Source organism: Dasypus novemcinctus, chromosome 21 (genome assembly GCF_030445035.2).
Source record: "Dasypus novemcinctus isolate mDasNov1 chromosome 21, mDasNov1.1.hap2, whole genome shotgun sequence".
Classification (NCBI taxonomy): domain Eukaryota; kingdom Metazoa; phylum Chordata; class Mammalia; order Cingulata; family Dasypodidae; genus Dasypus; species Dasypus novemcinctus.
The window spans coordinates 50,116,662-50,133,075 of NC_080693.1; the positions used below are offsets into that span (position 1 = coordinate 50,116,662).

The window sequence follows — 16,414 nt, forward strand, 5'->3', positions numbered from 1 at the left end:
TATACCTGCATATTAGTGAGTTACAATAGTGAATAATAATAATAATATAATAGATTCTGTTTTCAAGACTTAACTTATGTCAATTTGTCGATAACATCGTCAAAATTGGTCTTTGCAAATTCATGGTCAGTAGAGTTTTTAACCAGATTTGTCAAACTATCCTCACTCATGGTTGGTTGAAGAACTTTTCATTAATTTTAATTTTGAACAGTTTCTTTCATACAAAGCAACACATTTACAAATAGACATGTTAAAAGTTACATGAGTGCAAGTTTGGCAGAGATAAAAATCCCATTTCCCAATAAATTCCAGAAATTGCAATACTGCCCATGTCTTTGTTTCACATTAGGATCTAGTCTAGCAGCTTTCAAAATTCTCCACAGTTGAAAAAAATTTCACTAAAATACCTTCACCAGAAAATTCATCACAATTTCTGTTATATTTGGCTAAAACTCCAAACCTTTTCTTCTTCTGCAGAAACAGAGAAAATGGTGAATAACAGAGAACATTGACATTACTGTTCTTAAAATCTCTTTGAACAAATATCCCTTCTTGCCTCTACCCAGGACTGACCAGCCCCTGCCCAGCCCTGGGATGCTCTGCCCATGGCTGCAAGTCAGAGGAAGCAAGTTGCATGCTTTAAAGGAAAGATCTATGTGGTAAGGCAGGAGCCTTGTTGAATCAATGTTTCAAGATTGGATCATTTGTTTTCAAGTTCCTTTTCTTTTTTTATCTTTGTAAAAATAAAATCTGGAAATACAGAAACATATTAAAGAAGAAATGAATTAAAGAATTAGTTAGGATTCGCTTTGGCTGCGACCCGCTAGATGTAGTTCCTGCCTTCAGAGAGGTACAGATGTTGAGTGTGGACTGGACATGCAGCAAGGTTCAGAGGAAGGAGTGATCACTTCCAACTGGGAGACGAGAGAAGATTTCATGGAAAAAAGTGCCAGGTCAATATGTCTTGGAAACTGGGTAGGAACTGGATACTTTAAAAACTATGATTAGGCCTAGAAGACAGAGGACTAAGAAAATGAAGTTTTTGTGCACCAATTTTTAAAAAAAGATTTATTATTTATTTATTTATTTCCCCCCCGCCCCTTACAGCTTGTTTGCTGTCTGCTCTTTGTGACCATTCGCTGTGCATTCTTCTGTGTCTGCATGTCTCCTTTTGTTGCGTCATCTTGCTGCACCAGCTCTCCGCAGGCACAGGATGTCAGCTCTCCGTAGGAGCAGGCCATCAGCTCTCCCAGGGCCTCCCATATGGTAGGCAGGAGCCCAATTGATTGAGCCACAGCCGCTTCCCTGTGCACCTATTTTTTCTTTTTTTTAAGATTTATTTTGTATTTATTTCTCTTCCTTCTCTCCCCACCCCGACCCGGTTGTCTGCTCTGTATCCATTCACTGTGTGTTCTTCAGTGACTGCTTCTGTCCTTATCAGCGGAACCGGGAATCTGTGTTTCTTTTTGTTGCGTCATCTTGTTGTGTCAGTTCTCTGTGTATGCAGCGCCATTCTTGGGCAGGCTGAACTTTCTTTCACGCTGGGCGGCTCTCCTTACAGGGCACACTCCTTGAGCATGGGGCTCCCCTACTCAGGGGACACCCCTGCGTGGCAGGGCACTCCTTGCGCGCGTCAGCACTGCGCGTGGGCCAGCTCCACAAGGGTCAAGGAGGACTGGGGTTTGAACCGTGGACCTCCCATGTGGAAGGCAGATGCCCTATCCATTGGGCCAAGTCCACTTCCCCTATTTTTTTTAAGATTTATTTATTTTTACTTATTTATTTCTACCCCGCCCCCATTGTTTGGACTCACTGCTCGTCTTCTTTTTAGGAGGCACCGGGAACCAAACCCAGGGACTCCCGTGAGGGAGGGAGGTACCTAATCGCTTGAGCCACCTTTGCTCCCATTTGTTGTGTCTCTCATTGTGTTTTCTTGTTGCATCTCTTGGTTGCACCATCTCACTGCATCACCTTGTTGAGTCAACTCACTGCGCCAGTTGGTTGACGGCATCAACTTGTTGTCTTGCTTTTCTTCTTTAGGAGGCACTGGGAACCTAACCAGGACGTCTCATGTGGTAGGCAGGAGCCCAGCTGCTTGAGCCACATCTGCTTCCCTGCATCTACTTTTCATCTGCAAAACAAGAAACAGATCACTTGAATACAATATAGAAAAAAGCAAAACAGAGGCGGGGCACTGAATTACAAGGCACGGTGCTGGGCGGCAGGGATGGTAGTGGTTGTATTTATCTGTATATGATGTTCATGAGATTCTCATCTGGAAAATGAAGGGATTTACTAGATGAAATATCCTAAGGCATCCTCTGACTCACACATTTTATGTGATTTGGAGATCCTAAAAGAGCCTCGGGGTAGGTTCCTGACAGTGGGAAATGGGCTTCATGCTCACCCAGACACTGATGAATGGGTGGGTATCTCTTAAGAGAGTTAACTGTGGTGTGTTTCAAGGTCACAGTCAGAGAGCCAGCAAGTCTGAGCTCCATCCATGCTTTTCCTATCCCCATCCACTTGCCCTGGGACTCGAGTCTCTGTCCCCACTTCCCCTATAACCATTCCCACATCCACATCTACCAGCTCATCTGCCCCAGCCCAACCCCTGGCCACCATACACAAGAGGGGGAGTGGGAGAGAGAGAGAATGACCAAGCCAGAACACAAATAGCTCAGATCCATGTTTCCTGCTGAGAACTGTGAGACTAGGGGAAGTCTCGTCTCCTTTCTGCTCACTCACCCCAGCCTCCTCCTCTTTTAAATGACTTTTCCTCTATTTCTGAGATTCATCTTCATTCAAATGAAAGAAAGGCACTTAAGTCTTTTAAGGGTCCTTTTTCATGAGGCCTTTTTGTATTTCCCCTTCCCTTTGTAGTTCTGGGGAGGCAGCACGGGACACGGAGGCACCTGAAAGCAGGATGAAGGGGTTTCTGCAGTGCTGTCCAGGTGAGAGGTGGGATGGGTTGGAGACAGGGAGGGGCATCTATGGGCGGTCCAAGAAGCCTCTTGAAAGGATATTTATTTCTGGCCTTCAAAGTTATAAACAGAAAAGTTAGGAAGAGGCAATGGGTACAGAAGGTTCATTTTGGAAAAGACAGTCCTCCCCCAGATGAAATCATCTTAGCACTGGCTTCATCCTCACAGATCATAATCTTTGATCACAAAGGAAGCTGAAATGTGAGCCCCTCTCAATCTAAACTGAATTGGGTTGGGGTCAGCGAACAACCCTTAGGGGATATGAGGATGTCAAAACACACTCTGAGCACAGGTCTCCCCCTGACCTTGTCACATCTTACAATCACCAAATCTCAGTTTCCTTGGGCATTCTACACTGAGTACATCACAGTGGCTGTTGAAGGGGCTAAAATGAAAAACAGCTGAGGGAATGCCCGGTCCGCTGTGCAGAGCCTCAGGCATGCCGGGGTCTTTAGCATGGGGGAGGGAATCCTTTTCCTTCCCGAGTGTGTCCTCCTGTGTGGGAAGTTCATTCGGAGATCCTCTTATTTCTTTCCTTCCTCTCAGCCCTACCCATGTCACAGGATGCTGCAAAGGGACAGGACAGACTGATTATTAGGAGAGAAACTCGGGTTGCAGCTGGACTTTGTGACTCATGCTGGAAACCAATCATATCTACTTCTCAGGAAAATCACAAAATTTCCACTTTTCTGGGGATTGTGGTTTCACACTAAATTTTTTTACATCCTGGAACTCATTTTTCAGGGTTGAGCCTAGAATTTCCACTTGAAGTGGTTTAGGGTCACGATCCGTTTGGAGGGTGGGTGAGCAGCTAGAAGAACTTGAAGCTATGGTACAAAGCTAGCACACTGGTTTTACTTGAGTATATGCTAATTTCGGGTGGCTTTAGGGGATTAGTGGTGATTATGGAGTACAAAAGTCCATGATGCTTCCACTCACAATTTATTTGGGGATGGAAGAGTAAAGAAGTGGTGGTAGATATTATGGGGCAAGACTGATGTTATGCCATGAGCATTAGGCTGGGAGTCTGGAAACCTAGGATGGAGTCCAGTGCCCACCAGCAAATGTGTGATTCCTTATCTTAAAATAAGGATAGTAGATGGGAACCGCTCTAAAATTCCTTGCTTAATCTATTCCCTCTCTGCTATTATGTTAAGGTAGAAACCTTATAAGCAAATCCAGCATCAGGGACAAAAGTGTAGATTGTCTCTTCATGTTTTGTCATGTTACTTTTCAAATTCCTTTGAATTTCAAGGGCTAGTGAGAGGACCGTAATTCTGGGCCACTTCCTTCCTGGGCCTTCTTATTCCCTACAAGGTTGGGGGTGGGGATGGAGTGGGAGCAGAAATTGGGCAATGTGAGAGAAGATACTAATATTTGTTAGGTATCTAATACTCTGGGCTAATAGATGCTTTATATGTATTATCTTGCTTAATGCAAATAATATTAACACAACTGTAAAAGACTCTGAGGCTCAGAAAGACTAAGTACAGTACTAGCTAAAAAATTATTTTCCATAATGAATGCTCAGTAAGTATTTATTGACTGAATAAATGGATATCAGAGACAGGCTTTGAACCCAGGTTTACTGCACAGTAAAATCACCTGGGAGAGCTCTCTAAGGAAAACAGGCTGGTATTCCACACCAGAGGCTGCAAGTTCAGCACGCCTCAGAGTGGCGCCAGGCGTGTGTGTTTTTACAAGCTCTGCAGATGATCTTTGTAGGCATCCCTGGTTGTGAGTCATCAAGCAACTGGAATATTGTTAATGACATTTTAGAGCTGTCCTTGACTCCTACCAAATTCTGGATTCCAACTGCCAAAAGAGCTCTTGAATCCATCCATCTCATCCCTAGCACCTTATTTAGAGATACTGGAAATCTTTCCATACCCTCTAACTTTTTCTAATTCCCTGCAATGCATTTTGCACATTGCTGCTAGTATTTTTCTGATCTAGGAATCTGCTCATATCATTTCCCTGATCAGGATAAAGTTCAAAGAACTTCGAGTGGCATGCAAATGCGTTCATGATCTGGCCAGGTACTCTCGGACCACTCTTCCCTAAGTCCTTGTGGTCCACCGATGCTGACCACACCCTTCGGAGTGCCCTGTTTCTCTCTCATCTTTGTGCCTAGGATGCTCTTCCCTATCTTTTCAAGACAACCTCTTGCTTATCCTGACTCAGCTCAGCCATCCCCTTCCTTGTAGAGGCCTCCCATGTGTTACCCTGTTACCCATCAGAGGTTGAGCAAGGCTTGTTGGAGTCAGTCCTATTTTAGCAGTTTCATGGCATATTTCAAAAGAAGAAATGCCCAAAGGCTACAAAAAAAGTTATTTCCAGGGGTGTTTATATTCATTAACTTCGAGACAAATCAAACATCAAAATCTGAGTCCCTTCAGAAATGTGACCAAATAGTCCTTCTGCTCCCCCCACAAATGCCCTGCTTAAGCCAGCAGTCTTCAAACTGGAGGACTGTGCTTCTAGTGGTACACCCACCAAGTGTTTCCAAGGGAAATGTGTGCACAGGCCAACTTTAAGGAAATTTCTAGATCCTCAACTTCTATATGTACTTTTCCTTGAAACTATTCTGCCTAAGAAAGTGCTCATTGTTGAGGCCTCAAGCCTATTCTTCTTTCCTTTCCACCTATTTTACAATAGTTTCTTTTCCACTTTACAAAAGATAGGTGTGCCTAAATCTTACTGAGGTTCACTGTGCAGTTGTAAAAATGTCTGGGATACCAAACAAAGGGATAGTTAGCAAGTTTGATGTTGGCAAAGCCCTTTACAATCAAGGCACCACAACCGTCCTCCTGATCCATCTCTCTAAATTTGCAATTCTATTAAACTTTTGCTTTTTAAGCTTAATTATTTATCAGAAATTTTTGTATGTGCATATTGCTTTGATCAGTTGTATACTAACAATGTAACCATAAATCATGCCTAATGAAAGGTTGTTGGTATTTTTTTACCTTTATGGTCAGAGGAAATAAACAATCTCAATCAATTAATATGGTTTTTTAGCTGAGAAGATGGAGGCATCATATAAAACTTTTTAAAAAATTTTAATTATCTTTGCATATAAAGCTTTTAAGCATAAAAATATATTACATTAGAAAAAAATTTTAGTGAAGGAAACTAGGATGGAAATAATGATTTCAAGAAGGAAAAAAATGTTCAAATTCCACCTGTATTTATCAAGTGGATAGTGATAGGTGTCAGATCAGTAGGGTTTTTGCAGTTCATTGGGGACATTAAAAAGAATGATGTAGTGGTTTATTTTAAAATACCAATACTCATAGCAGTGCAGCTATTATATTCTTTGCAGCTATTTAAACTTATGATGAGAAATTTTAGATGTCAGCTTACAACACAATGTGATTCTGTGGTTTAAAAAAAAAGCTAAGGAGTATGAAGGTAAAAAATTGGAAGGTCATTGCGCCAAGGAATGTTAGGCCTCGTTTCCTGGTGAGCATCTGAAGATCTGAAGTGGGGTGGGGGGTTGTATTGGTTTGCTAGGGCTGCCACAGCAAAACAACACCAACTAGAAGGCTTAAGACAGAAATTTATCTCTCACAGACTGGAGGCTATCTTTCCGAATTACGGGGTCAGCAGGGCCATATTCCTTTTGAAGGCTCTGGGAAGAAGCCTTACTTGCCTCTTCCTAGCTTTTGATGGTGCCCAGCACCCTAGGTGTTCCTTGGTTTGTAGCTGCATCATTTTAATCCCTGCCTGTCATCCTATGGCCATTTTCCCTTGTGTGTCTCTGTGTCATTTCCTCTTATAAGAACAGCAGTTGTTGGATTTAGGGACCACCATAAATCTTAACATAAATAATTACGTCTGCAAAATTATTTCCAAATTGGTCATATTCTGAGGTTGTCAGGTGGACACAAATTTGGGGGGGAAACTATTTAATCCACTACAGGGAGAGAGTCTGGACTGGGGGAAGGGATGAGGAATAGGAAAGCTGATCTGATGTAGAGGTTGGGCCTAAGAGCAATTGGACAACTCTGGACTGTGTTCAAATGCAGGACAAACTGTGGCAAAATGTACACAGTGATATTTTGAAGGTCCAACCCAACAGACTAGGAAAGGAGGAGGGTGGAAGGTTTGTTCAGAAGGCAGGCAAACCTCAAAGTCATATATGCAAGAGGATTCCAGCTAGCAAATATCAGCTCTGGGGCCAGGAACGATCCTCCACCTTCAGCCTGAGAAGGAAGTTGACAGAGATATCAAGACCTTGAACAAGGACACTGGGCTTCAGACGAAGGCTCTCATATTCACAGGGTAGGCTGACCACTGCAGCAATCAACCCCAGAATCTCAATGGCTTAATACAAAAGAAGTGTTCTTTTTTCTTCTGCAGACAACAGTTCCATGTCTCAGGGACCTAGGCCCTTCCTTCTTCATCTCCTCCTTTCCCAGGCAGAGGAAGAAAGAGAAGGGATCACATGAATGCTATGAGCAGTCATGGAAGTGACATTTGTGATCACTTTTGCATATTCCATTGGCCAACTCAGTTGTACGGCCATGCTAAATGCAAGGAAGCCTGGAAAATGTGGTCTAGGTGAGTACTCAAAAGGAAAAGGAATGGGTTTGGTAAGTTGCTAATGTATTTCCATACCTTGTCATGGATGGCTTGGGCCTACTGTTGATTAGCAGATATATCACTGGATAAATGGAGATAGGCCTGAAGGCAGAAACTCATAGGAAGACCTGGGGAATCACAACTTTTTCAAATGTGAAAGCCTTCTGCTCATCTCTGGGTGGGCAGGAGGCTTCTATCACACAGCAAGCGTTAGCCTTTCAGTACCATTCAGTAAGTTTGTTAAAGGTCTTCACAGTGCCAACAATATCAGAGGCAATGGAGTTGGCTTAAAATCAGTGATGCCTCATGAATTTTATTTATATAAAATTAAATTCATAAACTAACAACTTGGCTCTTGGAGCAGTCCTGCTCTCTACCCTGTTTACTCATCCACGACACAGAGATGCAGCCAAAACACAGCCGTGGATCCTGAATCAAGTATTCTGCAGAATAAAAACGTAGCCAATAAAATACACAGTACACAACCTGACTCTATTTTAACACATCACTAGAGAAAAAGAATCAAGCAACATTTATTTTAAAGTATTATTATTGCTAACAGCAAATGTTTGTTGAATTCCCATTACACTCCAGGTGCTTTATATGCACCTTCTCACTTAATACTAACAATAACCCTACAAGGAGAGTATTATTATACCCATTTTACAGACAGAATTTAGAGTGATTTGATGAGTTTTCTAAGTAATAAAGCTGAGAGTCAAGTCCAGTTTTCCTTGCTGCCAAGCTCACCCTGCTAACCACAGGACTGCCTTTTGCCTATGATGAGCACCTAGTTTACACAGGAAGCCTTGGAGTGGAGAGGTATAGAACCCAAACTCTGGAGGCAGTTTGCCTAGGTTTAAATCCAGGTTACTGAATTTCCATATGTCCATTTCTTCATCTACAAAACAGGGAAAAGAATAGTACCTATTTTGTATTGTAAGGATTACATGAAACATGGCAGGTATGGGGTTTAGAACTCAGTAACTGCATTTTCTGGCACTGTGCCAGGTCCCACAGGCTGAAAAGATGAGGCCGGGGGGCTTTAGACCCAAGTCTCACCAACTCAAAGCTGAGAGAGCCAGAGGATACTCACTACCTTCCTCAGTTGACCTTTTCTCCTCCAAAAGCCCTTTTGGTTTATTATCAAGCAACCATTTTCTTACCACCAAGGTAAAATTTCTATGATTCTCACAGTTCCTGGTTAAAGATGCCCAAAGGAATTTTCAGAGAGGCAATTGATTTCACATGCTTTGAAGAGAGGGGAACTTTTTCTAAACAGAATTTGATGGTTGGGTGGTTTGTCATTTTTAAAATGTGGATAGAAGAGCCTTCTCACAAAGGCATCATGTCATGGGCCATGGGGACTAAGGGCTTGTGTGAGACTAGAGTCTACAAAGAAACCCAACGTGGCTTCATGTTGGTTCCTGCTATCTTGAAGGCCAAATGCTTTCCAGGCGTGGAGAAGAGGTATCTCTCCAAACAGGCCCGAAGATACCAAATATAAAATTGGTTGCCCAAAGAGAGTCTGAAGCTAAGGTCACTACATATTCCTCTGAGAACAAAGAAAGAAGTTTAATGATGAAAACTGAGCAATCCTAACTAGTACTTGATCTACCTAAATTAGTAAGTGCCACCAAGTAGATGCCCAGGGACCTGTGTATGAAGTTGGGGATGCTGTCTTGGATCTGTTAGTGATGACAGACTATGACGCAATGTCTATCCATCCCCTCACCACCAGCCACCCTGCTCCTTCCCTGAGTGGGGGAATTGTTTTCTATCCTGTTTGAAAAATCTGAAAGCTCGAGCTGGAAAAGGTGCCCAGGCACGTATTCTACTCCCCTGCCTCCCACAGCAGTTATCATTTATGAAGGCCTGTGATGGGCCAGAGACTTTGCATTTGTCATGTCATTAGTTCTCTCCACAATGAAGTAAATGAGGGATTATACACTCATTTCAAAGATGAGATTTAGGTTCAAAAATGTTTAGTAGCTGCTCAAGGTCACACACCAGCTATATGACAGACTTGAATTCAGAATCATCAAGTTCTTCACCACAGAGCCTTCTTCTCACCAGGCCAGAGATGCTGAGGTCTTGAGCCAGGCTGCAGCCCATGCATTGCTAGTGCTCTGAGGTCCCCAGGTGACCCAAATGTTCTGCCAGAGTTGGGAACCGCTGCACTACATTAGCCTTCCTATCACTGGGGGCTTTTAGTCCATCATGCATCACAGATTCTTTTGTAGGAAAAAAAAGGCTGTGGGCCTTCTCTACTCAAAAATGTATGTACGGATAGTTATTATTTCATGGGTGCACAGTTTCTGTTTGACATGATGAAAAAGTTGGGGAAATGGATGTGGGTGATAGCAGAATATTGTGAATGTAATTAATACAACTTAATTGTACACTTAAAAGTGGCTTAATTGAGAGATTTTGAGTTATACATGTTAGTATGATAAAAAGTTTTAAAAAATCAATATATGCATATATACACAAAGAATTGCATACAATTTCAGGTAACTATGGAAGTTTTGAAGCTTCCAAATATGTCCCCAAGGGTCATGGACTCAAATTAAAAACCAAGTCTATAAATCCTTGGCTCCAACTACTTGGCCACACAGGACACTTAGCTGGGAGCTTTTAAAAAGTGCAGATTTCTGTGACCCATCCCAGGTCTACTGACTCAGAATGCCTAAATCTGTATTCCTATTATATGTTCTCAAAAGATTCTTACACATGCAATCATAAAACAGGCTACGGACTAGTTTTTGGGACCTACTACTGTAGCAGTTTGGTATTATGAATTCCAAAAATAGATATTGGATTATTTGTAAAATAGATATTGGATTATATGTTCCTCTGGGCATATTAGATTGTATTAAATTCAGAGGTTTCATTTTTACTTGATTAAATTATGATTAGGGTTTTGATTGGGCAACGTCAGTAGGATGTTGAGTCCCCTCCCACCAAAGGGGTGGAGATTCAGAGAAAATGACATGGCAGAGGAGAGAGTTGAGTTTTGCTGCTGGAGCCCCAGGAAGTAAACACACAAGAGAAGAACACAGAGGAATAAAGATACCTCCATAGACACGGCAGAGGCGCTGGGAGGAGGAGGAGAGAGCCTGATAGTCTACAGCTGACCTTGTGGACCAGAGTAACTGAGCCCAGAAAAAAGCCCTGGGAGAGAGACAAGACTTATCCCAGCCTACAGCTGATATTGGAAGAAGTTGGGATCATGGAACCTTAAGAAGAGGAAGCCTGAACCCTTGCAGATGTTGGCAGCCATCTTGCTCCAACACTGTGCAACAGACTTTGGTGAAGGAAGTAACTTCTTACACTTTATGGTCTGATAACTGCAAGTTTCTACTCCCAATAAATACCCTTTGTAAAACCCAACAGATTTCTGATATTTTGCATCAGCACCCCTTTGGCTGACTAATACAATCACTCTAAATGATGCCCAGTTAATCAATCAGAATTCATCTCTGCCACTTCTATGTACAATGCTAGGTAGGTTACTTACCCCTCTCACCTTCTATTTTCTCTTCTGTAAATAGTAATAACCCTATCCCATAGGGTTGATGTAAGATTCAATAAAATATTCCACGTAAGTGCTAAATACAGTGTCTGGCATATGGCAGGTACTGAATAAATGTTCATTTGTTATTATATAGTGTTATCCTGTCAACTATGGAATTAACAATCCCTGCAAATGGTATCTTGATTATTGAAGTGGGAATAGAATCAATCTGATTACTAGCAAACTGTAATAAAAATACATGACAGAAAAGGAAAAAAACCTCAAAGTTTATTAAACATTAAGAATAACAGATAAAAGTTTGTACTTAACAGCATAAATACTACTGATATCAATGTGTTCAATTAAAACTGACCTCGTGTTGACTTATACCTTTTTATCAGATGCAACCTTTGTGGTGTCCCCAAAAGGATAGGTGAATTGTTATGTTTGGTAAGGTATTCTAGAATTAAAGATTTTATGTCTTGACTTAAATACTCACACACTTTCATACACACACTTGGCCCCCTGCCATATGTACTGACTTTAGTGGCCAACTCCAATCCATTAAGATCAAGGATAATGTTTTGCTCATTTTTAAAAAAATGACATTATTAATTATAGAGAAAACCTGGAGGAGACCTTTGCCTAGGAACCAGCAGGGAAGAGACAAACCTGAGAGCACAAAGTGTCTGCCAAGCCAATCTGCCTTGGGATCTCTCTAATTATAACAAAGTTTGTGTTAGGAGGAAATTAAATGAACTATGGTTTAAAAAAATAAAAACAAAACTAAGGTATAACTCTGCATTTTACAAAATGCCTATTGTACTCTGAGGATTTTCTTGACCATTCTGTACAGACTCCCAATCTTCTATACTTACTTTTGGAATTACTGTTTTAAACTTACGTTTAGAATTATCGTCAGTTCCCACATAAAACCTCTGGTTTTCCAGGACAGTTTCTTCTAACACAGGGTCATTCCTCTTCCAGCGATGGTTTCTCAGAGGCTTGCCTTGTTTGAAAATTAAAGGCCTATCACAGTCTCACTTCATGGTTTTGGTATGGTCAAAAGTAGCCACTTCTTTGAGAGTTGATCATTTGCCACCCTTCCATCCCCTATTTACCCCCTCAAGGTAGCATGAGCAGAAAGATAGGCTGATCAATTTTTGCATTTTCTTTGCAAGTTTAGTAAAAAGAAATGGCAATGCAACCTTGTCAAGGAGTCCTGAACTGCTCATTTCAAATTGTGTCTAAATAATATTGGTGTGCTATGGTTTTTATTCATTTTATTGGCCAAGTAATTAATCTCTGAACAGTGCTTATGATGAAAAAGTGAAAATGACAACAGGGCTTACTAAGAGCTGCAGTCTGCAGGCATTCATTTGACCCTGCCTAATCCAAGTCATTCCAAGCCCGGCCATGGCTTCCCATGACACTTAGGAGAAAGGCCTTATCTACTAGTTACCTGGCTTTGGCATTGCAGGAGTGGGTGTTCACATGTGTGTATGTGTGTATGTGTGGTGGAAATGACCTACATATAAGGCACCTGTACAGACTGCAGAGTGTTTTAAATGCTTAAGACGAGGTAGGTATCTGAAACCTCTCCCAGCACACAAAAGAATAAATTTTATCTTTTTATTTCTTCTGTAGAAAAGATTTGTGAGGTTCAGTGGGTACAAACAACTTGATTCCAAGAAAGACCAGTGCTCAAATATAGTTTCCACAGCTACCACTTTATAGTTTGATAAACCTGGATGGTCCTAAGTACAATCCTTCAACACTTCTTCACTTCAAGATAGAATTTGGCTCTGCCTTAATGACTATTGCCATTTAACGATTCTGTTGCCATCAGCCTCTTCTCCTACAAAAAGCCTGACCCATTTCCAATTTTATCTCTTAGTGAATATCTCTTATTCAGTTCTGCCCGGGTTCCAAAGTTTTTATTTTATTGTTTTTCTGATCAATGTATTCCAATACTCCCCCATCTCCCACCATAATCTGTATCTTGGGACAAAGTAGATACCTAGTAGGAATATCCTATGAGTCTGGTTTCCCACCATGACACTATCACACTAGGAGAGAAGCATTGCAGATAGATTGACAAGGAACTCATCATATCATTACAGAATTAGATACTCTGAATGCAGGAAACTAGAGAATCCCTTCAATGAAAGGACATTTTAATCTAACACAAAATATTCTTTTGCAGTAATAGCAGAATCTCTTGACATACAATTTAATGGAACAAAAGAACAAGCATCTTCAAAGTCAAAACATCTATCAAATTATAAGCCATAACACATAGCACCGATATCACCCTTATACTGCATAAGATGCATGCTCCTGCAGAGGAGGAAAGAATTGGTTAGGACACTTGCAGCAGCGCTTCATTCCAGAAACTCATAATTTAGAAGTGAACATTTTGTGGCAGATGCTTTTCCTAAAAAAACACTTTATCAGCCAATAAATACTTGACTAAAATCCATTTTGTGCTTTTGGGTGACGATAACTGACTTTTCTCTGAGACCTAATAGGAAATAATAAAATTCCTCGTGTATTTAGGAGCAGGGTTTGCCACAGCAAGCCTCGATAGTGTCATAAAATTTTAATTTAAAACATGCTAATGTGTCAGTGATAGGCTTAAAATATTAAAGACTTCAGAAAGCCCAAAGCACTTTTTTTCTGTACAACATTGGTGAATATATATCTTCATTATATAATTTTAAAACATGGAATAGTTTTCTGTTTCTCTTTGCTATATATAATATATGTCTTTCAAAATACATTGTCAGTATTTGTATCTGAAAATACTGTACAAAAAAGAACTTCCTATAATTACTCTGTATAAACATTAAACAATTTAATAATCTCTCCTTTTGGTCTATAGTAAACATTTAAACTGATTGGATTAACCACAGTTTGTGACAACACCATCCCCTTCTGAGATACACCAGTGTCTTTTACATTCATTTTTCAGACGTCCACTGTATAAGAGCACATACGTTCAAAAGCAAACATAGAATAAACAACATAAGTTCCAGAATCATTAATATATGAAGTATTCAAAAATGACACCACTTGGAAAAAGGGTCTTACAAAACATCAACTTTTTAACTTAATGAACTGATGTTAAAAAACAGCAAAATATAATTCACAAAAATATATCAGAAAATTGGAGAAAACTCAATCTTAATTGAATTGTTCTGAATATCTAGAGAAATATGGAAAAATTCATGTAGAAATGGGGGGGTATGTGGGAGGAGGAAACAAAATCAAACATGTCAAAGTAAAAAGCTGTTTCGAGAGGCTTTTTTGGCTCTTGAACTGATAAATTAACCCCTTGTTCTCAAACCTCACATCTCCCTCTGCTTTTCTGTCCTGGGAATGTTCTGGACATGCTCAAATGCACTAATTTTTGTTTTTCAAAAAACATGAAAATCTTAGGTAGGGAAAACATCCTATGTCCACTAGTAGTACTCAGGCAGCATGCTCTAGCGTACAATAGGATTATTGCTTTAGGTACAGACAGTGCAAAAACACTCTCTCCGTTCTAATAATAGTACTCTTACTCATCTGGGGCTGACAAAATTAAAAGGAAACTTAGTAGATAGCAGTAAGTAAATATGGGACCTAATAAATCTAAACAGCACTTTAAATTTGAAGACAATTATCACCCAAACTGAAAATATGAAGAAAGCAACCTATAAATTAACAGAGCTGCAGTGTAGTGCTAAGTTATTTTGTGTACCTTATTAGCATGGTAACTTACAGACTAAACATAAACAAGAGCTTTTACTTTTGCAAACTGAGAACTACTATTTTACTAGGGTCCTTCTTAGTGAATTCAAGGAAAGGGTCCTGGACGAGCAACGCTGAAAGAGAAGTGGAAAAGAAGGGACTGGAAAGGTCTCCGTAGTCTTTAAAAACATGGCACCCTTTTTTTTTTGGAACTAAAAGACAAAGAGAGGACTTATTAAAATGGCAAGTGCAAAGGAACACATGCACGCACCCGCGCACACAATGCTGACCACACAAGCACAAGCACTTACATGCGCGCACACGTGTGCGAGCGCACACACACACATAGATACACACCAAAATGTGAGTCAGTTGTGTTTATGCCTCTGGTAAAGTGCTGATGACAGAGAGGGTGGTTTGGGTGTGGAGCTATCAGACAGGAAACAAACTGTCCATCTTTTCAAAAGCCAGCCCACAAAAATGCCATCCTACAGGGGCCCGTGCCTGGCTTCATACTTGGCAAGTATATTCTTGCATTTGCCCAGCTCCTTCCGCAAGTCAGCCACCTCCTGGCGGAGGGCCGAGTTCTCCTTCTCAAGGAAAGAAGCCCGGATGGCAATCTGATTCTCCTTCAGCCGCCGGGCATCGCGGGAGCGCTTGGCCGCCATGTTGTTCTTCCTACGCCTTGCCCAGTACTTGTCATCCTGCTCATTAGTTACAGAAGGAAAAAGAAACAAGATATTAGATTTCAGCAAAGCAGAATGTAAGCTACGGGGCCGGCAAGGTTGTACTGAGCACCAGCCCAGGTTTCTTAACTTGTGTCTCCTCCCTTTAGAGTATCTACATGCCTGAGAGAATGGTCCATGAGCCAGGACTTCCTTCCTGGAGCAAGGACCAACTTGTCACAACCAGCTCCTACTCCCTCTGTACGAGCCTACTACAAGAGCAGAGTTATGTGCCCAACGAGGCAGAGCTCAGAGACTGACTGAGCACCAGTGGCTCTCCTCACATCCTAAATTACATTCCAAACTTCTTTACTGAAAACTTTAAGAACCCCTTTCTTCCATGGACACTCATATGCTTTTTGGAAGAAATATAAATTAGTATAGTATTTTTGGAAAGCAATTTGGAAATATCTACTAACAATTTAAATGCACATTCCCATTGATCTAGCAAGTCCACCTCTGGGGTTGCATCCTACAGAAATATTTCTAATGCATATATAGACATAGGCATAAAACTCTCTACTGAAGCATTGTTTGTAATTGTTAAAAATGGGGGAAAAACTAAGTATTCAGTAGGAGATGATAAAATCACACAAAGGAATATTCCATAGCTGTTAAAAATAAGGATCCAGCTGAACCAGAAAGATGTTCTTGATATACCATTAAAGGGGGTGAAAACAATGGCAATTTGCAGATAAAGATGTATTGCCTTATCCCACTTTGATTAAAAATATATACATTATGTATTCATAGAGAAAGGCCCAGAAGGATTTATACCAAGCTATTAAAAGTGGGACCTCTAGAACAGGGCCTGGGAGAGGGAAACCAAGGAGAGAGGTAGGATCTTTTACTTTTTACTTTATATC

The 16,414-nt window shown here is 40.9% G+C and overlaps 2 protein-coding genes and 1 long non-coding RNA gene across 6 annotated transcripts in view; 2 read left to right on the forward strand and 1 right to left on the reverse strand.

Moving 5' to 3' along the window:
• MMD (monocyte to macrophage differentiation associated) overlaps nucleotides 1-16,414 on the forward strand; it is a 93,997-nt gene that overhangs the window by 75,666 nt on the left and 1,917 nt on the right. The gene's annotated exons all lie outside the window — the stretch shown is intronic.
• On the forward strand, nucleotides 2,883-11,187 carry LOC139437151 (uncharacterized). Its single transcript, XR_011646851.1, has 2 exons — nucleotides 2,883-2,954; nucleotides 7,350-11,187. It is a non-coding gene; the product is annotated as an uncharacterized lncRNA (long non-coding RNA).
• The window catches only part of HLF (HLF transcription factor, PAR bZIP family member), a 51,798-nt gene continuing 46,737 nt past the window's right edge, over nucleotides 11,354-16,414 (reverse strand). For 2 of the 4 annotated variants that reach the window (XM_058283933.1, XM_058283931.1), the window contains exon 4: nucleotides 11,354-15,527. In XM_058283933.1, the coding sequence (XP_058139916.1) occupies nucleotides 15,312-15,527 (216 nt within the window). In that variant the 3' untranslated portion in view covers nucleotides 11,354-15,311. Of the gene's footprint in view, nucleotides 15,531-16,414 lie in introns of all 4 variants that reach the window. The other 2 variants (XM_058283932.1, XM_058283930.1) reach the window with 1 other exon arrangement.